Source organism: Cherax quadricarinatus, chromosome 21 (genome assembly GCF_038502225.1).
Source record: "Cherax quadricarinatus isolate ZL_2023a chromosome 21, ASM3850222v1, whole genome shotgun sequence".
Taxonomy (NCBI): domain Eukaryota; kingdom Metazoa; phylum Arthropoda; class Malacostraca; order Decapoda; family Parastacidae; genus Cherax; species Cherax quadricarinatus.
Window position 1 is genome coordinate 10353431 of NC_091312.1, and position 20503 is coordinate 10373933.

At 45.8% G+C, this 20503-nt stretch overlaps 1 protein-coding gene across 4 annotated transcripts in view; it reads right to left on the reverse strand.

Annotated features, from left to right (window-relative positions):
* LOC128689133 (uncharacterized) overlaps positions 1-20503 on the reverse strand; it is a 724351-nt gene that overhangs the window by 180456 nt on the left and 523392 nt on the right. For all 4 annotated transcript variants that reach the window (XM_053777262.2, XM_053777261.2, XM_053777265.2 and 1 more), the window contains exon 2: positions 15957-16067. In XM_053777262.2, the coding sequence (XP_053633237.1) occupies positions 15957-16067 (111 nt within the window). The remainder of the gene's footprint in view (positions 1-15956; positions 16068-20503) is intronic.

The following is a 20503-nucleotide window of genomic DNA, read 5'->3' on the forward strand; positions in this document are numbered from 1 at the left end:
AATAATGTTCTTTATACTTGTATATAGAAGACAGTGGCAGTGCTTGCACATGACCATGGAAAGTGATAATATTTGCGTAAGTGCGCAGCGGCAACATGCGTCCAGTCAATTGATCTCTAACCTCTCCAATCCTCACCTCCCCCACCCCTCTACCCCCCCCACCCCCGTCCATGCTCAACACTCCCACTCTACAGTAACCAAATGATTTCTATTTTTTCTTACGCGAAACCTGGGCTCACTTGCCTGCTGCCGCGCTCTCCTTCCCTCAGTGGTGGCCAACCATCTGTTAACACCACACACGCACAGCTGCAGTAAGGTAACCACACCCTAAAACACACACATACACTATTTTATTATACCCAAAGAGAGATATTGTGCAAAATACCACCATACAGACAGTACATTGCAGCCCAAATAGTTGAGTAGCCATTAGCGATATCATTGACTTTATCAATACACAGTGACCTTAGCTACAGGCACCATTGTCTGTAGAATATCTTTATCTACATGTATCACTACACATATCCATTATCTAACTAAAGCAAATCCTACATATTTTTTGTAAAATGGTACCAACCTTAGTTACAATGTGCTTCGGTCGTGTCTGAGGCATTAATTCTATACTTTTGTAATCTGTTACATTCTAAAATAGTGTCAGTGTATTTACCCTCGTCTCCCCACTGTACATTGTCTTTTCTGTCCCGGAGTTGCTCCACCAACCTGTCAAATATACAGGTAACCTAAATGAATCCTGGTCACCAGTCTCTACTCTTTCTTATTATGAGCAAATGTCTTATCTAATGCAGCTTTACTTTAATGTTGTTTAGATTCACTGTCTACCAATACACTTCCCTCCCTGAACCCATTCTCTACATTTTTAATTGCATTTTCTTTTAATTTCTTGTAGTTTCTTCTTTTCTGGGGGTTGGTAAGCTCTCTTTCATTCCTTGTGATGCCAGACAAGACATCACCTAGTCGAGTAGCATCTTTAGGGATAAAGAACCTAGGAGTAGACGTCATTATTAAACTTGTCCCACGAAGTACACACAAACACACCATCATCAGCAGCAGAGTGCCAAACTTAAGAAGGGTGTTTGGAAACATGAACCATAAATAATTGAAATTATTCTCCAACACATACGAAAGACCAGTCTTTGAGTCAGCTGTGCCAGCATACAGCCCCACATCTAGCCAAGCACATAATGAAGTCAGAATAAGTGTAGAGGGTGGTTGCAGCAAAAGCTGCAGGGAAAAAAGCTACATGGCGGAGGATATTGTCGAGTTTCCTCTTGAGACTTCCACACTTGTTCCAGTAGTGTTTCTGATATCTTCCTGGGACCAGGGATGTTGATACGATGCTCTTTTCTATGTTCTCTTTCAACTTTCTACCTTTACACACTCTCCCAAACTCGTCCACTAACCTTCGCAATTTTTCTTTAGAATCTCCCATAAGCACAGTATCATCAGCAAAAAGTAACTTGATCTACATCTCACAAGTATGGAAGAATATAATCAGAATTAGTTATGACCATGAAATACAAAATGCAACGAAGATTAGCTGGGTGCACAAGGTCATACTAAGAAAGAAAACTCCAGTATTAGAAAACAGTGAACCTGGCCAGACTGACACTGAAAGCACTAGCACCAGGGAACACGTAATGAAGGTTACCACCCAGCTGAGTCGGACAGTACAAAAAAACATTTTTTTTACAGTAAAGGGAAACGCAGACAACGTGATAGGAAGCCTGGTGGTGAAGGCTGACTATATACATAGCTTTAACAGTAGAATGACAAATCATTCAACAAGCTATATTCTATCTAAAGTTATTAAGGACCATGAGCAAGAGCTCAATAACTCCCTCCCAGCGTCAACCACAATAAGTAATTACACACATAGATGGAAGGAAAAAACATGATCATCAAACAAGAACTATCGTAACACTGATTCAACATAAATAAATATTTTACACAGGGAAAAGATTGAACACACGTCCTTTAAGAATTTTTAAAATCCAAGACAAAGGCGAAAAAGTCAACCATATTTACTGTGACACTCCGGGGAATTCTGTGCGATCACAATATAATAGGATCTTGTTCACGTCGTAAACCTTCGATATTTAAATCATAAAGCGATCATTCTGGAGCTATAGTCTAATGATCACCTTGGCACTCTCCTGTCAGGATTACCTTGACACTCCTGTTTGTCTTGTTAAAGATTAAAATTTACTTCTTGGCGCCAGAGAGCGAGCGAGCGAGAGAGAGAGAGAGAGAGAGAGAGAGAGAGAGAGAGAGAGAGAGAGAGAGAGAGAGAGAGAGAGAGAGAGAGAGAGAGAGAGAGAGAGAGAGAGAGAGAGAGAGACAGAGACAGAGACAGACAGACAGACAGAGACAGTACATGTACCTACCATTCAGAGGACGTAAACACTGAGTAATACTCCTGGGTTACTCTATCAACTCCAGAAACAGGTCATTCCTATAGCTAACTTTTCTTAGGACGGTAATGCGAAAACGTTTTTTTTAGAAACACACAAATTCTCTTCTGGTAACAAGATATACTTCCGTGTACTCCCAAGATACGGAAGAACACGCGCGCGCGCACACACACACACACACACACACAGATAACTAAAATGATGATAAATAAAGCAAGAGGGTGGAACTGCACTGCTGCAACGAGCAAGGGACCCCACTTTAACCCGAGTACGCTGGCACAGCCAGGAAGGGACCCCCACCAAAAACCCGGAAACTGGTCTGGTGCACAAATATGCCCCGCGCAAGCATTACTCAGCCGCGCCCCGACAATCAATACCTCCATAACAACTGGCTTCCACATGTCCCCCCCCCTCCCCATCCACGCCAGTCCTGGTACTGCACACACATCACCTGCCCACGCACGTTCACCTGCCCAGGCACGCTCAACTGCCCAGGCACGCTTATCTGCTCACAAAGCTCACCTGCCCACAAACGTCACCTGTGCTTACAGCTCACCTACTCGCACGTGTCCAAATATCGCCGTTCAGCCTAACGTACATCTTCACCTCACTACATACATGCCAGAATGATGGTGATAGCATAACAGTGATGGGACAGCATAAGTGACAATATGATAGTGACAGCATAACCGTGACACACACATCCCTTAAATTAACAATGCACCCTGCTGACAACACCTTCCTATACTGGCTCCCAGGTTTCCACACACTATCCCTCACCTCACTATCCTCACCTCATTATCCCCTCACTTCTTTACACTACTGGCTCTCGTCACATAAGCTTTCCTTACTCCATTTTTGTATCTGCTCATCCATTTCCATCATCGTCCGTCACTCCGTTCCTGTCTCCATCCCTACCTTAGTTCCTCCCTTCCTCTCATCAATTCATCTTCCCCCTCCACTCCCTCCCTCTAGTCCTCATCTCTTCCATTTCACCATAAAATGCTTCTGGGAATGCTTTTAGAAAGTACCAAGAAATAGACACTGAAAGCTGAAAAAACGTAGAAACCTTCTATGATTATTAAAGAAAGTTAGAGGCGTTTGTAGATCTCTAGGAATTTCCATAGAAACAATCTAATTAAGCTTAATTTCTTAAGATTACCAATTAAAAAATACTTCAGAATCTCTTAAAATTGCTGGTGAAAATTTACTAGGTGAAAAATACTTTGTAATACTCGTGATTATGGAGGTAATACTCGTGATTATGGAGTAATACTCGTGATTATGGAGGTAATACTCGTGATTATGGAGTAATACTCGTGATTATGGAGGTAATACTCGTGATTATGGAGGTAATACTCGTGATTATGGAGTAATACTCGTGATTATGGAGGTAATACTCGTGATAATGGAGTAATACTCGTGATAATGGAGTAATACTCGTGATAATGGAGTAATACTCGTGATTATGGAGGTAATACTCGTGATTATGGAGTAATACTCGTGATTATGGAGGTAATACTCGTGATTATGGAGTAATACTCGTGATTATGGAGGTAATACTCGTGATTATGGAGGTAATACTCGTGATTATGGAGGTAATACTCGTGATAATGGAGTAATACTCGTGATTATGGAGTAATACTCGTGATTATGGAGGTAATACTCGTGATAATGGAGTAATACTCGTGATTATGGAGGTAATACTCGTGATAATGGAGTAATACTCGTGATAATGGAGTAATACTCGTGATAATGGAGTAATACTCGTGATTATGGAGGTAATACTCGTGATTATGGAGGTAATACTCGTGATTATGGAGGTAATACTCGTGATTATGGAGGCAATACTCGTGATAATGGAGTAATACTCGTGATTATGGAGGTAATACTCGTGATTATGGAGGTAATACTCGTGATTATGGAGGTAATACTCGTGATTATGGAGGCAATACTCGTGATAATGGAGTAATACTCGTGATTATGGAGGTAATACTCGTGATTATGGAGGTAATACTCGTGATTATGGAGGTAATACTCGTGATAATGGAGTAATACTCGTGATTATGGAGGTAATACTCGTGATTATGGAGGTAATGCTCGTGATTATGGAGGTAATACTCGTGATTATGGAGGTAATACTCGTGATTATGGAGGCAATACTCGTGATAATGGAGTAATACTCGTGATTATGGAGTAATACTCGTGATTATGGAGGTAATACTCGTGATAATGGAGTAATACTCGTGATTATGGAGGTAATACTCGTGATAATGGAGTAATACTCGTGATTATGGAGGTAATACTCGTGATTATGGAGGTAATGCTCGTGATTATGGAGGTAATACTCGTGATTATGGAGGTAATACTCGTGATTATGGAGGCAATACTCGTGATAATGGAGTAATACTCGTGATTATGGAGTAATACTCGTGATTATGGAGTAATACTCGTGATTATGGAGGTAATACTCGTGATAATGGAGTAATACTCGTGATTATGGAGGTAATACTCGTGATTATGGAGGTAATACTCGTGATTATGGAGGTAATACTCGTGATTATGGAGGTAATACTCGTGATTATGGAGGCAATACTCGTGATAATGGAGTAATACTCGTGATTATGGAGTAATACTCGTGATTATGGAGTAATACTCGTGATTATGGAGGTAATACTCATGATTATGGAGTAATACTCGTGATAATGGAGATAATACTTGTAATAATGCATGTAATACTCGTGATAATTCATGTAATACGCCTACTACTGTGTGAAACACCCAGGAAGACGCATAAACTCTTAGGAATATCCATAAAACTCCTAGGAACACGTGTAATACCGCTAGAAATAGCATACAATTTTCTTGTTGTCTCTCCTCCTTCCTTCCTTCATTAGCCTGATTACCTGGTCCTTGACTGTTGTTTTCCTCCTGATGTGGTTGTGTGCGTATACAACAACTAAGCATACTTAAACTTCTAGGAATAGGTGCAAACTGCCAGTATTATATATAATATGGCTAGTACTGTGCAAAATTCCTAGGTATATGGTTAATACAAGAATGGTAAAAGCATTGGTAACTGATACCTGAAGAAAGTTCGTGTGTTAATAAAACACAATATGCTGTTTATGCAGTTTTACTGAGTAGACGTTTCGTTCACCAGAGATTTAATCAACTAGCCGAATTGATGAAGCACTTGGTAAATGAAACGTCTTCTCGACGAAGTGCCGTAAACGGTGCACTGTCTTAATAATTAATGTCGGGTACATCCTACCGCTGATACACAAAGTCGGCACCAAGCACCCATGGTGCGAGAATTTCGAATCAAGGAAGCGCTAATGAGTTATCTTGGCACGCAGGTGTGCGCGTCGGGGCAAAGGACGAGGATCGTCGCTTCCTGAGAGAAAACCTCCCACAGGAAACTAGAAGCTCCCGATACTATTGTCAGTGGCAGAAATGATTCACCCCAGTCTGGCGAGTGGCTGGAGGACCCGTGCCTCGTGGTACACACAGTGGAGGAAATGGAGGAGGGTACAAGGGAAAGAAGAAAAAAAAAAGGAAGGTGAAAGAGGATACAGGGAATGTGTAGAATGAAGAAATCTGTAGGATTTGCAGAGCATTTTGATCTATAAAGCTCACAGACAGGAAGAAAAAGAAGAGGGGTAGTAGTGGTAGTAGTAGTCAGAGGAGGAGGGAGGGAGGGAGTATCGATCACTAAGTGAAGGAGTCGTATGAACAAGGTTGTGCAGGGTGAGCCTCTATAACACGAGATCTTCATTCTTTCTCGACCCCTATTTCTACCTGCTACCTAGCCTGGCGTTATTACAGCTGGTGGAGAGTGTATAGGTACAACTGGACACCGTCACTAGTAAACGCAAGAGGTCACCGTCCAAGCCGCCGCCGCCGCCGCCACCACCACCACCACCACAGTCACCACCACTGCCTCAGCGCTTCTTATTATCCTCAATGTATTGTCGTCACTTCCTGGCACCACCAGCGTAACCACCACCATCACTAGCGTAACCACCACCACTAACCCCAGACCCTTACCACGACCACGATCACAGCCTATCAGCATTACCACAATCACCCCAGCCTACCAGCACTACCACCACCACCACAACCCACTAGCATTACCACAACAAAATCACCGCCACGGCCCACCAACACTACTACCATCAACAGCTCAGATGATGGAGGCCGCCTTGACAACCAGCCCGTGTTATGTACTATCAGGCGCTGCTTCATAATAGTATTAAGAATAAAAGGTCACTCATTAATGGTGCCACAGGGAACAGGTAAATAACAGGCAAGAGGTAATTACTCTCTCTCCCTCCTTTCTCACCTACCCCTTACCTCTTTCTCATCATTTTCTTTCATTCATTCATTCATATTCTCTCTCTCTCTCTCTCTCTCTCTCTCTCTCTCTCTCTCTCTCTCTCTCTCTCTCTCTCTCTCTCTCTCTCTCTCTCTCTCTCTCTCTCTCTCTCTCCCATCTATTTCATTATTACTCTTCTGCCTCCCACACTGCTACCACCTCTTTATCTTACCACTGTATAAACCCTCTCCTATACTTGTTTCCTCTTCACCTGCTCGTTCCATCCCCCGTTCTTGTTTGTTTACCCTGTATCCCTACTTGTCCATTCCCTCCCTCGCCTCTCCAATAATCACTGTGAAGGGGGTAAGGGGTAAGAAAGTGGAGATGAGAGGAAAGAGCAGCAGGGGGAGGGAGAAGAAAGGGAAGGAGGGGGGAAGGGACCTTGTTTATCCTCGGCAATATAAACACAAATGCAGTATAATGTGATCCTTTATTGACTACGTTTCGCCCACACAGTGGGCTTTTTCAAGTCACAAACAGAACTACCTGGGGTGGAAGGAACGCGAGTATTTATAGTCCGGCTGAGGTCAGGTGAAGAATGCTGCATCTGATGATGTACCGAGTTGGGTTGTAGAGTCTAAAAACTTGGGTAGCTTGGAAAGGAGACTGGACAAGTTTGTGAGCAGACCTTCTACAGTGTTCTTATGTGGGATAGCGATGAAGAAGTTTCTTGGCAAGTGGTTCAGCTATGTTATAGAAGCCACTATTCTGGTTCTACTCTGCAAAGCTGACCACGAACTTCGTTTTAAAGTCTATCGAAAACCCACCAACCAAAACGATCTTCTCCACTTCTACTCTCACCACGACACCAAAACCAAACGTGGTGTAATTATAGGCTTCTTCCTGCGTGCACTCAGAATCTGCAGCAACGAGTTCCTTGAAGAAGAATGCACTATAATTGAACAGGTATTTTCCAAACTCCACTATCCTCGTCACTTCATCAGAGACTGCAGACGGCGAGCACTAAACATCTTCAACACACCCAGAGAAGACACTGCCGAGAAGAGATACATAGTCCTTCCCACCAACTCCATTGCCAAACATGTTTCCAACATCTTTGCCAAAACATCATTCCAAGTATCTACCTCCACAACCACGACCATCAAGGACATCACCAGTAGTAGGCAGGACAAGCCTCCATCCTCTGCAGGGGTATACATAATCCCTTGTAATGACTGCAACAAGTTATACGTGGGCGAAACATCAAGGGACCTCCAAACACGTATTTCAGAACACCAATACGCAAGCAGGTCTGACGACACAAGGAATGCCTGCGTACAACACCGTAATTCACACAACCACTTGATAAACTACAGAAACTCAAGACTTATCGCCACAGAAGACAACACTCAATACCGAAGAATCCTGGAATCATCACTTATTTCTATATCCGACAACTTCAACCAGAATAGTGGCTTCTATAACATAGCTGAACCACTTGCCAAGAAACTTCTTCATCGCTATCCCACATAAGAACACTGTAGAAGGTCTGCTCACAAACTTGTCCAGTCTCCTTTCCAAGCTACCCAAGTTTTTAGACTCTACAACCCAACTCGGTACATCATCAGATGCAGCATTCTTCACCTGACCTCAGCCGGACTATAAATACTCGCGTTCCTTCCACCCCAGGTAGTTCTGTTTGTGACTTGAAAAAGCCCACTGTGTGGGCGAAACGTAGTCAATAAAGGATCACATTATACTGCATTTGTGTTTATATTGCCATTGTGTCGGTATTTTATACCATTTATTTCCATTGTTTATCCTCGACTACCCGACATGACTCACCCTTCAATTACTTTTTCTATCTTATGGTTTAGTGAAGGCTTTGGGTACATACGTAACTTATATTTTTTTACAGTGATTTTGAGGGCATACAATTGTGATTTAACCCAGGATAACCCAATAAAATTAAACAGTATGCATGTATGTGTGTGTGAGGGGGGGGGGGGACAGACCTGACTGAGGAATGGCAGTTTCCTGGTAATAGTGACCTCATCTCTCTTGGAAAGAAACCTTTGAATATTCCATAGAAGGGAAGTCTGACTTTAGGCAGAGCTGACAGGGGAGAAGAACCCTCGCCACCCATCAGAGGAACGTTACAGGTATAGCTACTGAACCCATAGTGCAACGCTTGACGGTATCCTCATCGACCTACTGACATCTCACAGCTTAGGCTGACAGATTTCATTACCGTGTGTTAGAAACCCATCCTGTGTGACGGTGGAAGACACGTAGCTCTTGTTCCCACCGTGTAGTTAAGTAAAGGAGGGTAGCCAGACACTGCAGTTGTTCCCTATGTTGTTGAGTAAATCGTTTTTCATTGTTACGATTATTATCGTTTACACTTTATATTGTAGCCACTGTTCTTACCCCCCCCCCCTCAAGGGAGGTTCCTTAACGCTGGTGAGGGGCTCTTGATCTAGGGAGTTGAATCTGTGTTCCGGTTCCCTGAATCGAGTCTGAATACCTTCCTACCCACAACATGCACTGTATAACCCCACGGGTTTAGCGCTCCTATATGATTATAATAATAATCATACCCTTGTCACTACCACTACCATCTCCATCGCAGTTCATACTTCTGCCGCTGCCACCACCACAACCACAACTCATACCTCTCTCACTACCACCACTATCTCCGCCAACAGTAACAGCCTGGTTGATCAGGCCCTGACCCACCGGGAGGCCTGGTCGTGGACCGGGCCGCAGGGACGTTGATCCCCGGAATAACCGCCAGGAAAACTCCAGGTAGACCGAAGTTCATACCCCTTGTCACTACCACCACCATAACCACAACCCATACCCCTTTTACTACCACCATCAACACCACTGCCCTTATATCAACACAACCTAACCATTACACTACCACTACAAGGCTTCCAGAATTCGGCTGTATCTGCAACCCTCATACCAGTAACACCAATTCACCTACGTGCTGCCGTTGGAGTACAATAATCAACTACAGGAATGCCACAACAGTCAACCACCTTGTACCATCAAATAACCACAACAACTGAATCTGCATGAACCCATGTTTCAGTTTGATAACTGACTAGTTTACCTGGAGTGTATTCCGGAGATCAACGCCTCCGCGACCAGGTCCACGACCAGGCCTCCCGGTGGATCAGGGCCTGATCAACCAGGCTGTTACTGCTGACCGCACGCAGTCCAACGTACGAACCACAGCCTGGCTGATCCGGCACCGACTTTAAGTATCTGTCCAGCTCCCTCTTGAAGGCAGCCAGGGGCCTATTGGTAATTTCCCTTATGCTTGGTGGGAGGCTGTTGAACAGTCTTGGGCCCCGGACACTTATGGTGTTTTCTCTTAGTGTACCAATGGCGCCCCTACTTTTAATTGGGGGCATTTTGCATCTCCCGTCCAGTCTTTTACTTTCGTAGGGAGTGATTTCTGTGTGCAGATTCGGGACCATTCCTTCTAGGATTTTCCAAGTGTAGATCATGATATATCTCTCTCGCCTGCGTTCCAGCGAGTACAAGTCAAGTGCTTCTAAGCGTTCCCAGTAGTTGAGGTGTTTGCCAATGTAATTCTAACCTTGCCAACGTAATTCAGACAGTGCTAACGTTAGTCAAACAGTGCCATAAGGAGAAGGGGGGGAGGTCAACAAACCACTAGCTGTCTTCAAGAGGGAACTCGATAGATTCCTCAAAAAAAAAGTCTTGATCAACCGGGTTGTGGTGCATACGTTGGACTGCGGGCGGCGGGCACTAACAGACTGATCGATCAAGCCAGCAACCAGGAGACCTGATCTGGGACCGGGCAGCGGGGGCGGTGATCTCCGGAAGCGACTCCAGGTACACTCTAGGTAATATATTTCAAACAATGCAAACGTAAGTCAGTCAGCTTACAGGATACAGATGATTTATTGCATAAACTCAGATTAAAATGAAGTCAGTCACCTGGGCTTCAACGCTGTCTATCCTCGTCCTCTCTCTCTCATACATACACACACACACACACACACACACACACACACACACACACACACACACACACACACACACACACACACACACACACACACACACGCACACGCACACGCACACGCACACTACCCGGGTCTCTGATAAAAGGACAATATACCCTGGAAAGTAATGACAGTCGAGGTCATAAAAAGCTTTACCAATGGTCACAAAGAGAACCAAACGCAGGCGATACTAATAATCAACATATCAATCACAACTAATCAATGCATCAATCACTTGTAATCAAGACATCAATCACTTGTTATCAAGACATCAATCACTTGTTATCAATGTATCAACCACCAGTGACGAGCACTAGATACTCTTCTTCCTCCATCACCACCTTGCCTCAGGCGCCAGTAATCACAAGTTGTAACCTCTTTTCTTGTCGAAATATTTATCCTCCCCGCAGAGCCTTAATTACCATTATTACTTCTGATGGTCACTTATAAACGCCAAAACCCACTCAGATACTAACAGGCACTTAACATTCCCCCTCCGAGAGTGAGCACCATACCGTGCGTGGTGGAGGTGGTGTTGGTGTTGGTGGTATTGGGGGTGGGGGTTTTGGTGGTGGTGGTGATGGTGGTGGTGATGGTGGTGGTGGTGGTGGTGGTGGGGGGTTCTATGTGGAGGTGGAAGTGGTGGTGTTGGTGGGGGAGAAGGGTTAACCAGGGAGGGGGTGGCGGGGTACGGGAGGGTGCTATGGCAGTTGTAACTAATGACGGTAGTTGTGGTGGTTGTAGTGATGGTGGGAGAAAGGGGGGTGATTAATTATAACTTATCTCTACCTGTGATGGCTGGGTCATTAGGGTTAAGCTAATTATGTATGGGTGGAGTGCTTCTCAATCTCAACCACTCAGGATCTCTCTCTCCACACACACACACACACACACACACACACGTAAACATCTTGACGTGATCTGGGTGGTGTAGGAGGTTGCATAATCTCGTGGGAGCCACCCAAAATACTAGAGCACAGTTAACAGTGATTACTTCCCTTAAGAATTTCCAGTCATCACGATCTTTACATTTACAGCGCCTGTCTGTGTACTTCTGTCCTTCACACCTACGCCACCCCTGTAGGTCTCTCCCTCACCTGTAGGCCTATGCCCACACCTGCCCAGCCCCACACTTCCGAGATTGTCAGGCACAATCTCCCATATTAACCAGCACATACATGAGGTATCAATCACTTTCCACACAGTGTGGAGAACCAGTACTGGAAAACTTGCTGCTGGCCAATAGAAAACCTGCAACCATCCTAACACACACACACACACACATACTCTTCACCTGACAGGAAAATCACCAGGGAATGCTTTCAACCCTTCACCTGACAGGGGAGTCACCACAGAAGAGGGAATTAAGTCGACGCCTAGCACAGACTCACCTGTTGTGGGTGAGTGAGTGAAGGTGTAAGCAGGAACCACCTGTCCTTATTGAGATAATCTCAGCACTTCATGCGTAGTGCAGGTGCCGCCCCTCCCTGTTGACACACACCCCTTCCTTCCTTCATTCTCTTTCTCTCATTCCTTATTTCCCTGTCTCTCTCTCTCTCTCTCTACACACACAATGGCTTTACAGGGTTAGGTTATGAATGCCTACCTTCATTTACAAGCTAAGAGCTGTTACATACCTCCGTTCATCTGGAAGTCTTTTTGTTATGAGACCTACAAACAGGGAATAGGATGAAGTTGGACCCATCTGTGGGCCAGCGATTTCATTTGGTCGAATGACTATTTCATCAATGTCACTATGCTGCACGAACATGTTCCAAACTCGATTAAATTTGAAATGAATGATCTCAGATAAAGTGATGTTCTTGAGAAGGGTTCAACGAGAGTATAGTTGCTGTTTGCTGCCCGTCTTGTGGTGTAGAAGCTCTCTTTTTGGTGACCACGAAGTGGAGCCTAATGTGGGACCTTGACAATATTGGCCTTGTACATAAGTTAGGCCGCCCACATCTCTCTTGTGTTGAAGGCTCTGGTAAAAAGACACATCTGTCCAGGACGAGTCCAGACGAGAGATAAGTCGTCCTGCTCTGTTCTGTCATGAAGTCATAGGTGAAACGAGAGGCAAACATTCCAAGAAAATTAATCATACTCGAGGTGTGAGCGCACTTGCAGTCTCTACTGCCGAGCGGATGCGAGATACATCGAAGTGCTGAAAGCCTCCTGGCTGCCTTGCTTGCGATATTTACTAAGTGGTTCTTCATAGTCTTGTCTCTCCTGGATCCTGTATGAATCGTTTAACTTTAACTCAATATTTTCCACTTCCCTGGTCAATACTTCCTTGTTTCAGATAATCTTCGCCTTCTCCTGTAGAGGGAGTCTCTCTCTTTCCAGTTTAATTTTTCTTTTTTTTTTTCCCAACATACTGCAGCTGCCAGAAAATTGATCCTTTCAAGGCACCGGTTTGGATCCGTGTTTTTTAAGATATCTTCCCAACATGTTTCATTTAGGACATGGTTTACCTGATCCCAATTTATATTTTTGTTACTGAAGTTGAATTTGGTGAAGGCTCCCACCCTGGTCAGGACCCCTGTGCATGTAAGTCTGGACTTCGGTTAGATTGTGATCTGAATTAGTTGCTTTTGATTTTGTTATGTTTCTTACCAGGTCATCATTTGTGAAAATAAGGTCAAGTGTGTTTTCCAGTCTTGATGGCTCCACTATGTGTTGGCTTAAGGTGTATTTATTGCAGAGATTCAGCAACTTATGTATGTATGAAACTTTTCATCTGAGGTGCCTCCAGAGATAGTCTCTGATGTAACATTATTTGCTACATTCTTAGATTTTGTATGTCTTAGATTGAAATCACCAAGCAGTATGATGTTTGGGGCTGGGGCTGGAAGGTTTTCCAGACAGTAATCAATTTTCAATAACTATTCCTTGAACTGTCGGGAAGTTGCATCTGGTGGCTTATAAATAATCACAATGACTAATTTTTGGTTCTCGATATTCACTGTCTGAACTTCAACTACATCATTTGTGGTGTTCAGTATCTCCGTGCAAATGAGCGACTCTGACATACAGGCCAACCTTCCCTTGTTGCCTGTTCTTTCTGTCGCATCTACAAAAGTTGTATCATGCTATCCATATTTCGCTGTCAAAGTGGTCTTTTGTAGGTCTCTATGAAGGCTGCAAACATTGCATTTGCCTCTAAAGTCCAATAATGAAAGGTATTTTGTTGGTGGTGGATGGCAAATATAAATGAAGTTTTGTTGCGTGATTTTTGGGTGATTTTGTTGTTAGCATCAGTAGGTGTGTTTCTTGAGGGGATGGGCCACTGGCTGTGCCTCCAGTCCAACAAGGCTCCATGGGGGAGGGGGGCCACTGGCTGTGCCTCCAGTTCAATAAGGCTCCATGGGGGAGGAGGGCCACTGGCTGTACCTCCAGTCCAACAAGGCTCCATGGGGGAGGAGGGGCACTGGCTGTGCCTCCAGTCCAACAAGGCTCCATGGGAGAGGAGGGCCACTGGCTGTGCCTCCAGTCCAACAAGGCTCCATGGGGGAGGAGGGCCACTGGCTGTGCCTCCAGTCCAACAAGGCTCCATGGGGGAGGAGGGCCACTGGCTGTGCCTCCAGTCCAACAAGGCTCCATGGGGGAGGAGGGCCACTGGCTGTGCCTCCAGTCCAACAAGGCTCCATGGGGGAGGAGGGCCACTGGCTGTGCCTCCAGTCCAACAAGGCTCCATGGGGGAGGAGGGGCACTGGCTGTGCCTCCAGTTCAACAAGGCTCCATGGAGGATGATGGCTGTACATCCAGTCCAATAAGACTCCTTTTGGGAGGGGGGCACTGGCTGTGCCTCCAGTTCAACAAGGCTCCTTTTGGGAGGGGGGCACAGGCGGTGCCTCCAGTTCAACTAGGCTCCAAGGGGGAGGGGGTACTGGCGGTGCCTACAGTTCAACAAGGCACTAAGGTGGTGGAATATTTTGGTTATTTCTACCCATTTTCTTTTTTCGTTTCCTGCCACTAAAAAATCACTTGGAGTGGGATTGTCGTAACTTCTATGGGTTGTTTTATGCGATCTGTACCCACTGTCTCTTACTGTATATACACTGAGAGTTTATTAAACTCTATTACATGACCATTCTTGAATACTGGTGAACAGGTGTGCAGCCTTATGACCCTCGTGTAACCGATAGGCTTTCAATCCCCCATTATTCAAAGACCTAATATTATGTGAGTTTAACCTATTTCCTAACTTTTTTTTTTGAGGGGAGTGGAAGCTAAGGATTTCGTGTTGGTGAAAGTAAAAACTGAGTGGAATCTCCACTATACATTAACAAAATACATTTTGCATTTTCACGTCTTCTATCATCCCCGAGAGCTGCCGCAGTGACGAGGGTCCTGCCATCTGTTGGCCAGAATTCCAGCTAGTCATGGCTTCAACAGCCCGTTTTCTGTGCCGCGTCTTGTAACAGTATACTACAGAAAATATACAACGATCGCTGCCACGCCCACTTCCATTACCTGTTTACCTTTGCCAGCGTTGACGTAAACTAAAAAAAATATCAACAATGAATCATAAACAAATGCATTGGCAATAGAAAGAGACATTAGAGGGGAACAATAAAATTTCTGACAAAAAAAAAAAGAAATATTGGATGCACACAAGAAAACATTTACGAGTGTGTCTGGGAGTGACCTGAACGAGTATTCTAGTGGTGCGTCGGTGGGTGTGTCTTAGACTACTGTAAGTGTGCTACAGCCAGAGTGGTCCAGTGTCTGGTGACATACCTAAGTAGTCACAGTGATGGAGTGATTTAGTGTGTCTGAGAGACTGTGTGGAGGGTGGGTCCCCTGATCCAGTGTCAGGGGACACCTGCATGTGTCACAGTGATGGGTGACTACCTGGAGTCTACCTGGAGGGTATTCCGGGGATCAACGCCCCTGCGGCCCGGTCCACGACCAGGCCTCCTGGTGGATCAGGGTTTGATCAACCAGGCTGTTACTGCTAGCCGCGCGTAGTCCAACGTACGAACCACAGCCCGGCTGATCCGGTGTGGTAGTGACCTAATTCAGTATGTCACAATGATGGGTTACTAGATATGGTACTGACCCATTTCAGTGTGTCACAGTGATTTGGGGGTAACAAGGGGAGGTACTTACGTCAGAGTTTGAGAGCGATGGAGGGTGACCAGGTGCGGTACTTACCTGAGTGAGTGTGTCATGGTGGTTGGCCAGGTGGTGACGGTCTGGATGGTCTGGGTGAGTGTCCACCAGCAGAGAGGCGAAGTACTGCTCGTACTCTGAGAGTCGCTCCACCTGTGAGAGATAAGATAAGATAAGATTTCGTTCGGATTTTTAACCCCGGAGGGTTAGCCACCCAGGATAACCCAAGAAAGTCAGTGCGTCATCGAGGACTGTCTAACTTATTTCCATTGGGGTCCTTAATATTGTCCCCCAGGATGCGACCCACACCAGTCGACTAACACCCAGGTACCTATTTGCTGTTAGGTGAACAGGACAACAGGTGTAAGGAAACGTGTCGAAATGTTTCCACCCGCCGGGAATCGAACCCGGGCCCTCCGTGTGTGAAGCGGGAGCTTTAGCCACCAGGCCACCGAGACTTGGGTTTACTCTCATCTCACCCCTTCAGCACAATCTCTCAAAACGTCTCCCCTCTCTAACTCACACGTGAGAGAGGGAGACTGACTCATCATTATCACACACACGATAGCGGGGAGGTAAGCACCTGGCCACATACACACACACTGCAACGGGGATAAGAGGCCACAACTGCAAATTAAGGAAAAACCTGAACAGAATGCACAATAAGACATTTTTCTCCCCAAACAGAATAGTTAATTAATGGAATGCATTAAAAGAAGAATTAATAGGTGCCATGGCCACTGAAAACTTTACAATATTATATCATGGAAAGATTATCTAAGACGGAACACATGGAGCACAGTCTTGCTCCTGTAGCTAGACACAGGTAATCACATCTTTCTTATGCAAGTACCACACACAACCTTGCAGTCCCCTCAACACAGAGAATCACTTAAGAGCATGGTGCAATGAGGATACCGGTGGTATAACCCCCACCAGCTTCCTGGTAATTATACAGCAGTAACGAGGGTGATGCTACTAACAATAGTGTCCACGTTCAGGAGAGCACCTTCAAGGACACTCACTGCGGTGCTATCACATTTCCAGTGTTGGTTAAACTGTCAAATGGTAATGAGAGAGAGTATGTAGAGCATGCCTTTATTCTGACGATGTTTCACTCACAGCTTAATAAAAATAATAATAATAATAATAATAATAATAATAATAATAATAATAATGGCTGTTGATCTAAGGAGTTGCAGCTGTTCTCCCTTTTCTCGAATCAAACCTGATTACCTCCCATTTCATAATTACACACTCGTTGTTAAACAAAAGTGGGCACAGCAGTGGGCTGCTCACCTACTTTAAATGATAGCAACATGGTAGGAAACACAAGCTAGCTCTGTTATCCTGCCATGTTCTACCACGCAGCCACACACACACACACATCTATGTTAATGCTATGTGGAGAGAGGCAGCAGGAGTATAACTGTGATTCAAGGAAACTTGTCTTCTGCCCTCTGGCAGGATTACTGATCTTTTCTTTGTCTCATGAACACGTAAGATGACAGTAAATTTTACAAGGTTCTAATTTCATTCAGTATACACTTATGTTTCCTTTCCTGTGATTTTCTTAATAGTTGTTATACGTTAAATATTTCCTTTCCCATTTAGGCGGCCTGGTCTGAGACCGGGTCGCAGGGAAAGAGGAGATGTTCCCTGGAACCAACACGATATAACAAGTGAGCTACGCGGCATCCTGGCCAAAATATGAAAGGAAGATTGTGGAAGTGCTGGAGAGGAGGTAGAGGCAGGGGGCCATGGAGGTGTGGAGTAGATAGAGGCAGGGGGTCGTAGAAATGCCGGAGAAGAGAGAAGCAGGGGATCGTTGAAGTGTGGGGTGGTGGGACGAGGGGAAGAAACCCAGGACGCCATACCGTGGGAAGCATCACAGGTAACAGAGAATCCTTTAAGCTGTCGCGGTACTTACTTTTAAAATGATGAATTGTTTGTTTACATGTAATCTCCATGAGAGACTTCAGCGTAGTCTTTTCCGTCAGGTGAGGGACGCTGGTGGAAACAGGTGTCCGCAGCTCACATGTAGCCTCTTAATTAACCGAAACATTTCTGATACAACCCTAAAGCTAAGTAACGCTAATTTTGAAGAAACCATCCATACATTTTATGCCTTAGACTGAAACTCATGAAAATATATATTTTATTTTATTTTTACTAACACATCGGCCGATTCCCACCAAGGCAGGGTGGCCCGAAAAAGAAAAACTTTCATTATCATTCACTCCATCACTGTCTTGCTAGAGGGGTGCTTTACACTACACTTATAAAACTGCAACATTAACACCCCTCCTTCAGAGTGCAGGCACTGTATTTCCCATCTCCAGCACTCAAGTCCGGCCTGCCGGTTTTCCTGAATCCCTTCATAAATGTTACTTTGCTCACACTCCAACAGCACCTCAAGTATTAATATATATACACACAACTATTTATAATGAAATTATCACAGACTTTTAATATCATATGTTAACAATGTAAAAATATGCGACGTTCCCCAAACTAACACCCAATGTCAGCCTCTCTCCAGTGTCAGCCTCTCTCCACAATGTCAGCCTCTCTCCACAGTGTCAGCCTCTCTCCACAATGTCAGCCTCTCTCCACAATGTCAGCCCCTCTCCACAATGTCAGCCTCTCTCCACAGTATCAGCCTCTCTCCACAATGTCAGCCTCTCTCCACAATGTCAGCCCCTCTCCACAATGTCAGCCCCTCTCCACAATGTCAGCCCCTCTCCACAATGTCAGCCCCTCTCCACAATGTCACCCCCTCCCCACAATGTCAGCCCCTCTCCACAATGTCAGCCTCTCTCCACAATGTCAGCCCTCTCCACAATGTCAGCCCTCTCCACAATGTCAGCCCTCTCCACAATGTCAGCCTCTCTCCACAATGTCAGCCCTCTCCACAATGTCAGCCCTCTCCACAACGTCAGCCTCTCTCCACAATGTCAGCCCTCTCCACAATGTCAGCCCTCTCCACAATGTCAGCCCTCTCCACAATGTCAGCCTCCCTCCACAATGTCAGCCCTCTCCACAATGTCAGCCTCTCTCCACAATGTCAGCCCTCTCCACAATGTCAGCCTCTCTCCACAGTGTCAGCCTCTCTCCACAATGTCAGCCTCTCTCCACAATGTCAGCCCCTCTCCACAGTGTCAGCCTCTCTCCACAGTGTCAGCCTCTCTCCACAGTGTCAGCCTCTCTCCACAGTGTCAGCCTCTCTCCACAATGTCAGCCCCTCTCCACAATGTCAGCCCCTCTCCACAATGTCAGCCCCTCTCCACAATGTCAGCCCCTCTCCACAATGTCACCCCCTCCCCACAATGTCAGCCCCTCTCCACAATGTCAGCCTCTCTCCACAATGTCAGCCCTCTCCACAATGTCAGCCCTCTCCACAATGTCAGCCCTCTCCACAATGTCAATGTCAGCCCTCTCCACAATGTCAGCCTCTCTCCACAATGTCAGCCCTCTCCACAATGTCAGCCCTCTCCACAATGTCAGCCTCTCTCCACAATGTCAGCCCTCTCCACAATGTCAGCCCTCTCCACAATGTCAGCCCTCTCCACAATGTCAGCCCTCTCCACAATGTCAGCCCTCTCCACAATGTCAGCCCCTCTCCACAATGTCAGCCCCTCTCCACAATGTCAGCCCCTCTCCACAATGTCACCCCCTCCCCACAATGTCAGCCCCTCTCCACAATGTCAGCCTCTCTCCACAATGTCAGCCCTCTCCACAATGTCAGCCCTCTCCACAATGTCAGCCCTCTCCACAATGTCAATGTCAGCCCTCTCCACAATGTCAGCCTCTCTCCACAATGTCAGCCCTCTCCACAATGTCAGCCCTCTCCACAATGTCAGCCTCTCTCCACAATGTCAGCCCTCTCCACAATGTCAGCCCTCTCCACAATGTCAGCCCTCTCCACAATGTCAGCCCTCTCCACAATGTCAGCCTCTCTCCACAATGTCAGCCCTCTCCACAATGTCAGCCTCTCTCCACAATGTCAGCCCTCTCCACAATGTCAGCCTCTCTCCACAATGTCAGCCCTCTCCACAATGTCAGCCCCTCCCCACAATGTCAGCCCCTCTCCACAATGTCAGCCTCTCTCCACAATGTCAGCCTCTCTCCACAATGTCAGCCCTCTCCACAATGTCAGCCCTCTCCACAATGTCAGCCTCTCTCTACAATGTCAATGTCAGCCCTCTCCACAATGTCAGCCCCTCTCCACAATGTCAGCCTCTCTCCACAATGTCAGCCCTCTCCACAATGTCAGCCTCTCTCCACAATGTCAGCCCTCTCCACAATGTCAGCCTCTCTCCACATTGTCAGCCCTCTCCACAATGTCAGCCCTCTCCACAATGTCAGCCCTCTCCACAATGTCAGCCCTCTCCACAATGTCAGCCCTCTCTCCACAATGTCAGCCCTCTCCACAATGTCAGCCTCTCTCCACAATGTCAGCCCTCTCCACAATGTCAGCCTCTCTCCACAATGTCAGCCCTCTCCACAATGTCAGCCCCTCCCCACAATGTCAGCCCCTCTCCACAATGTCAGCCTCTCTCCACAATGTCAGCCTCTCTCCACAATGT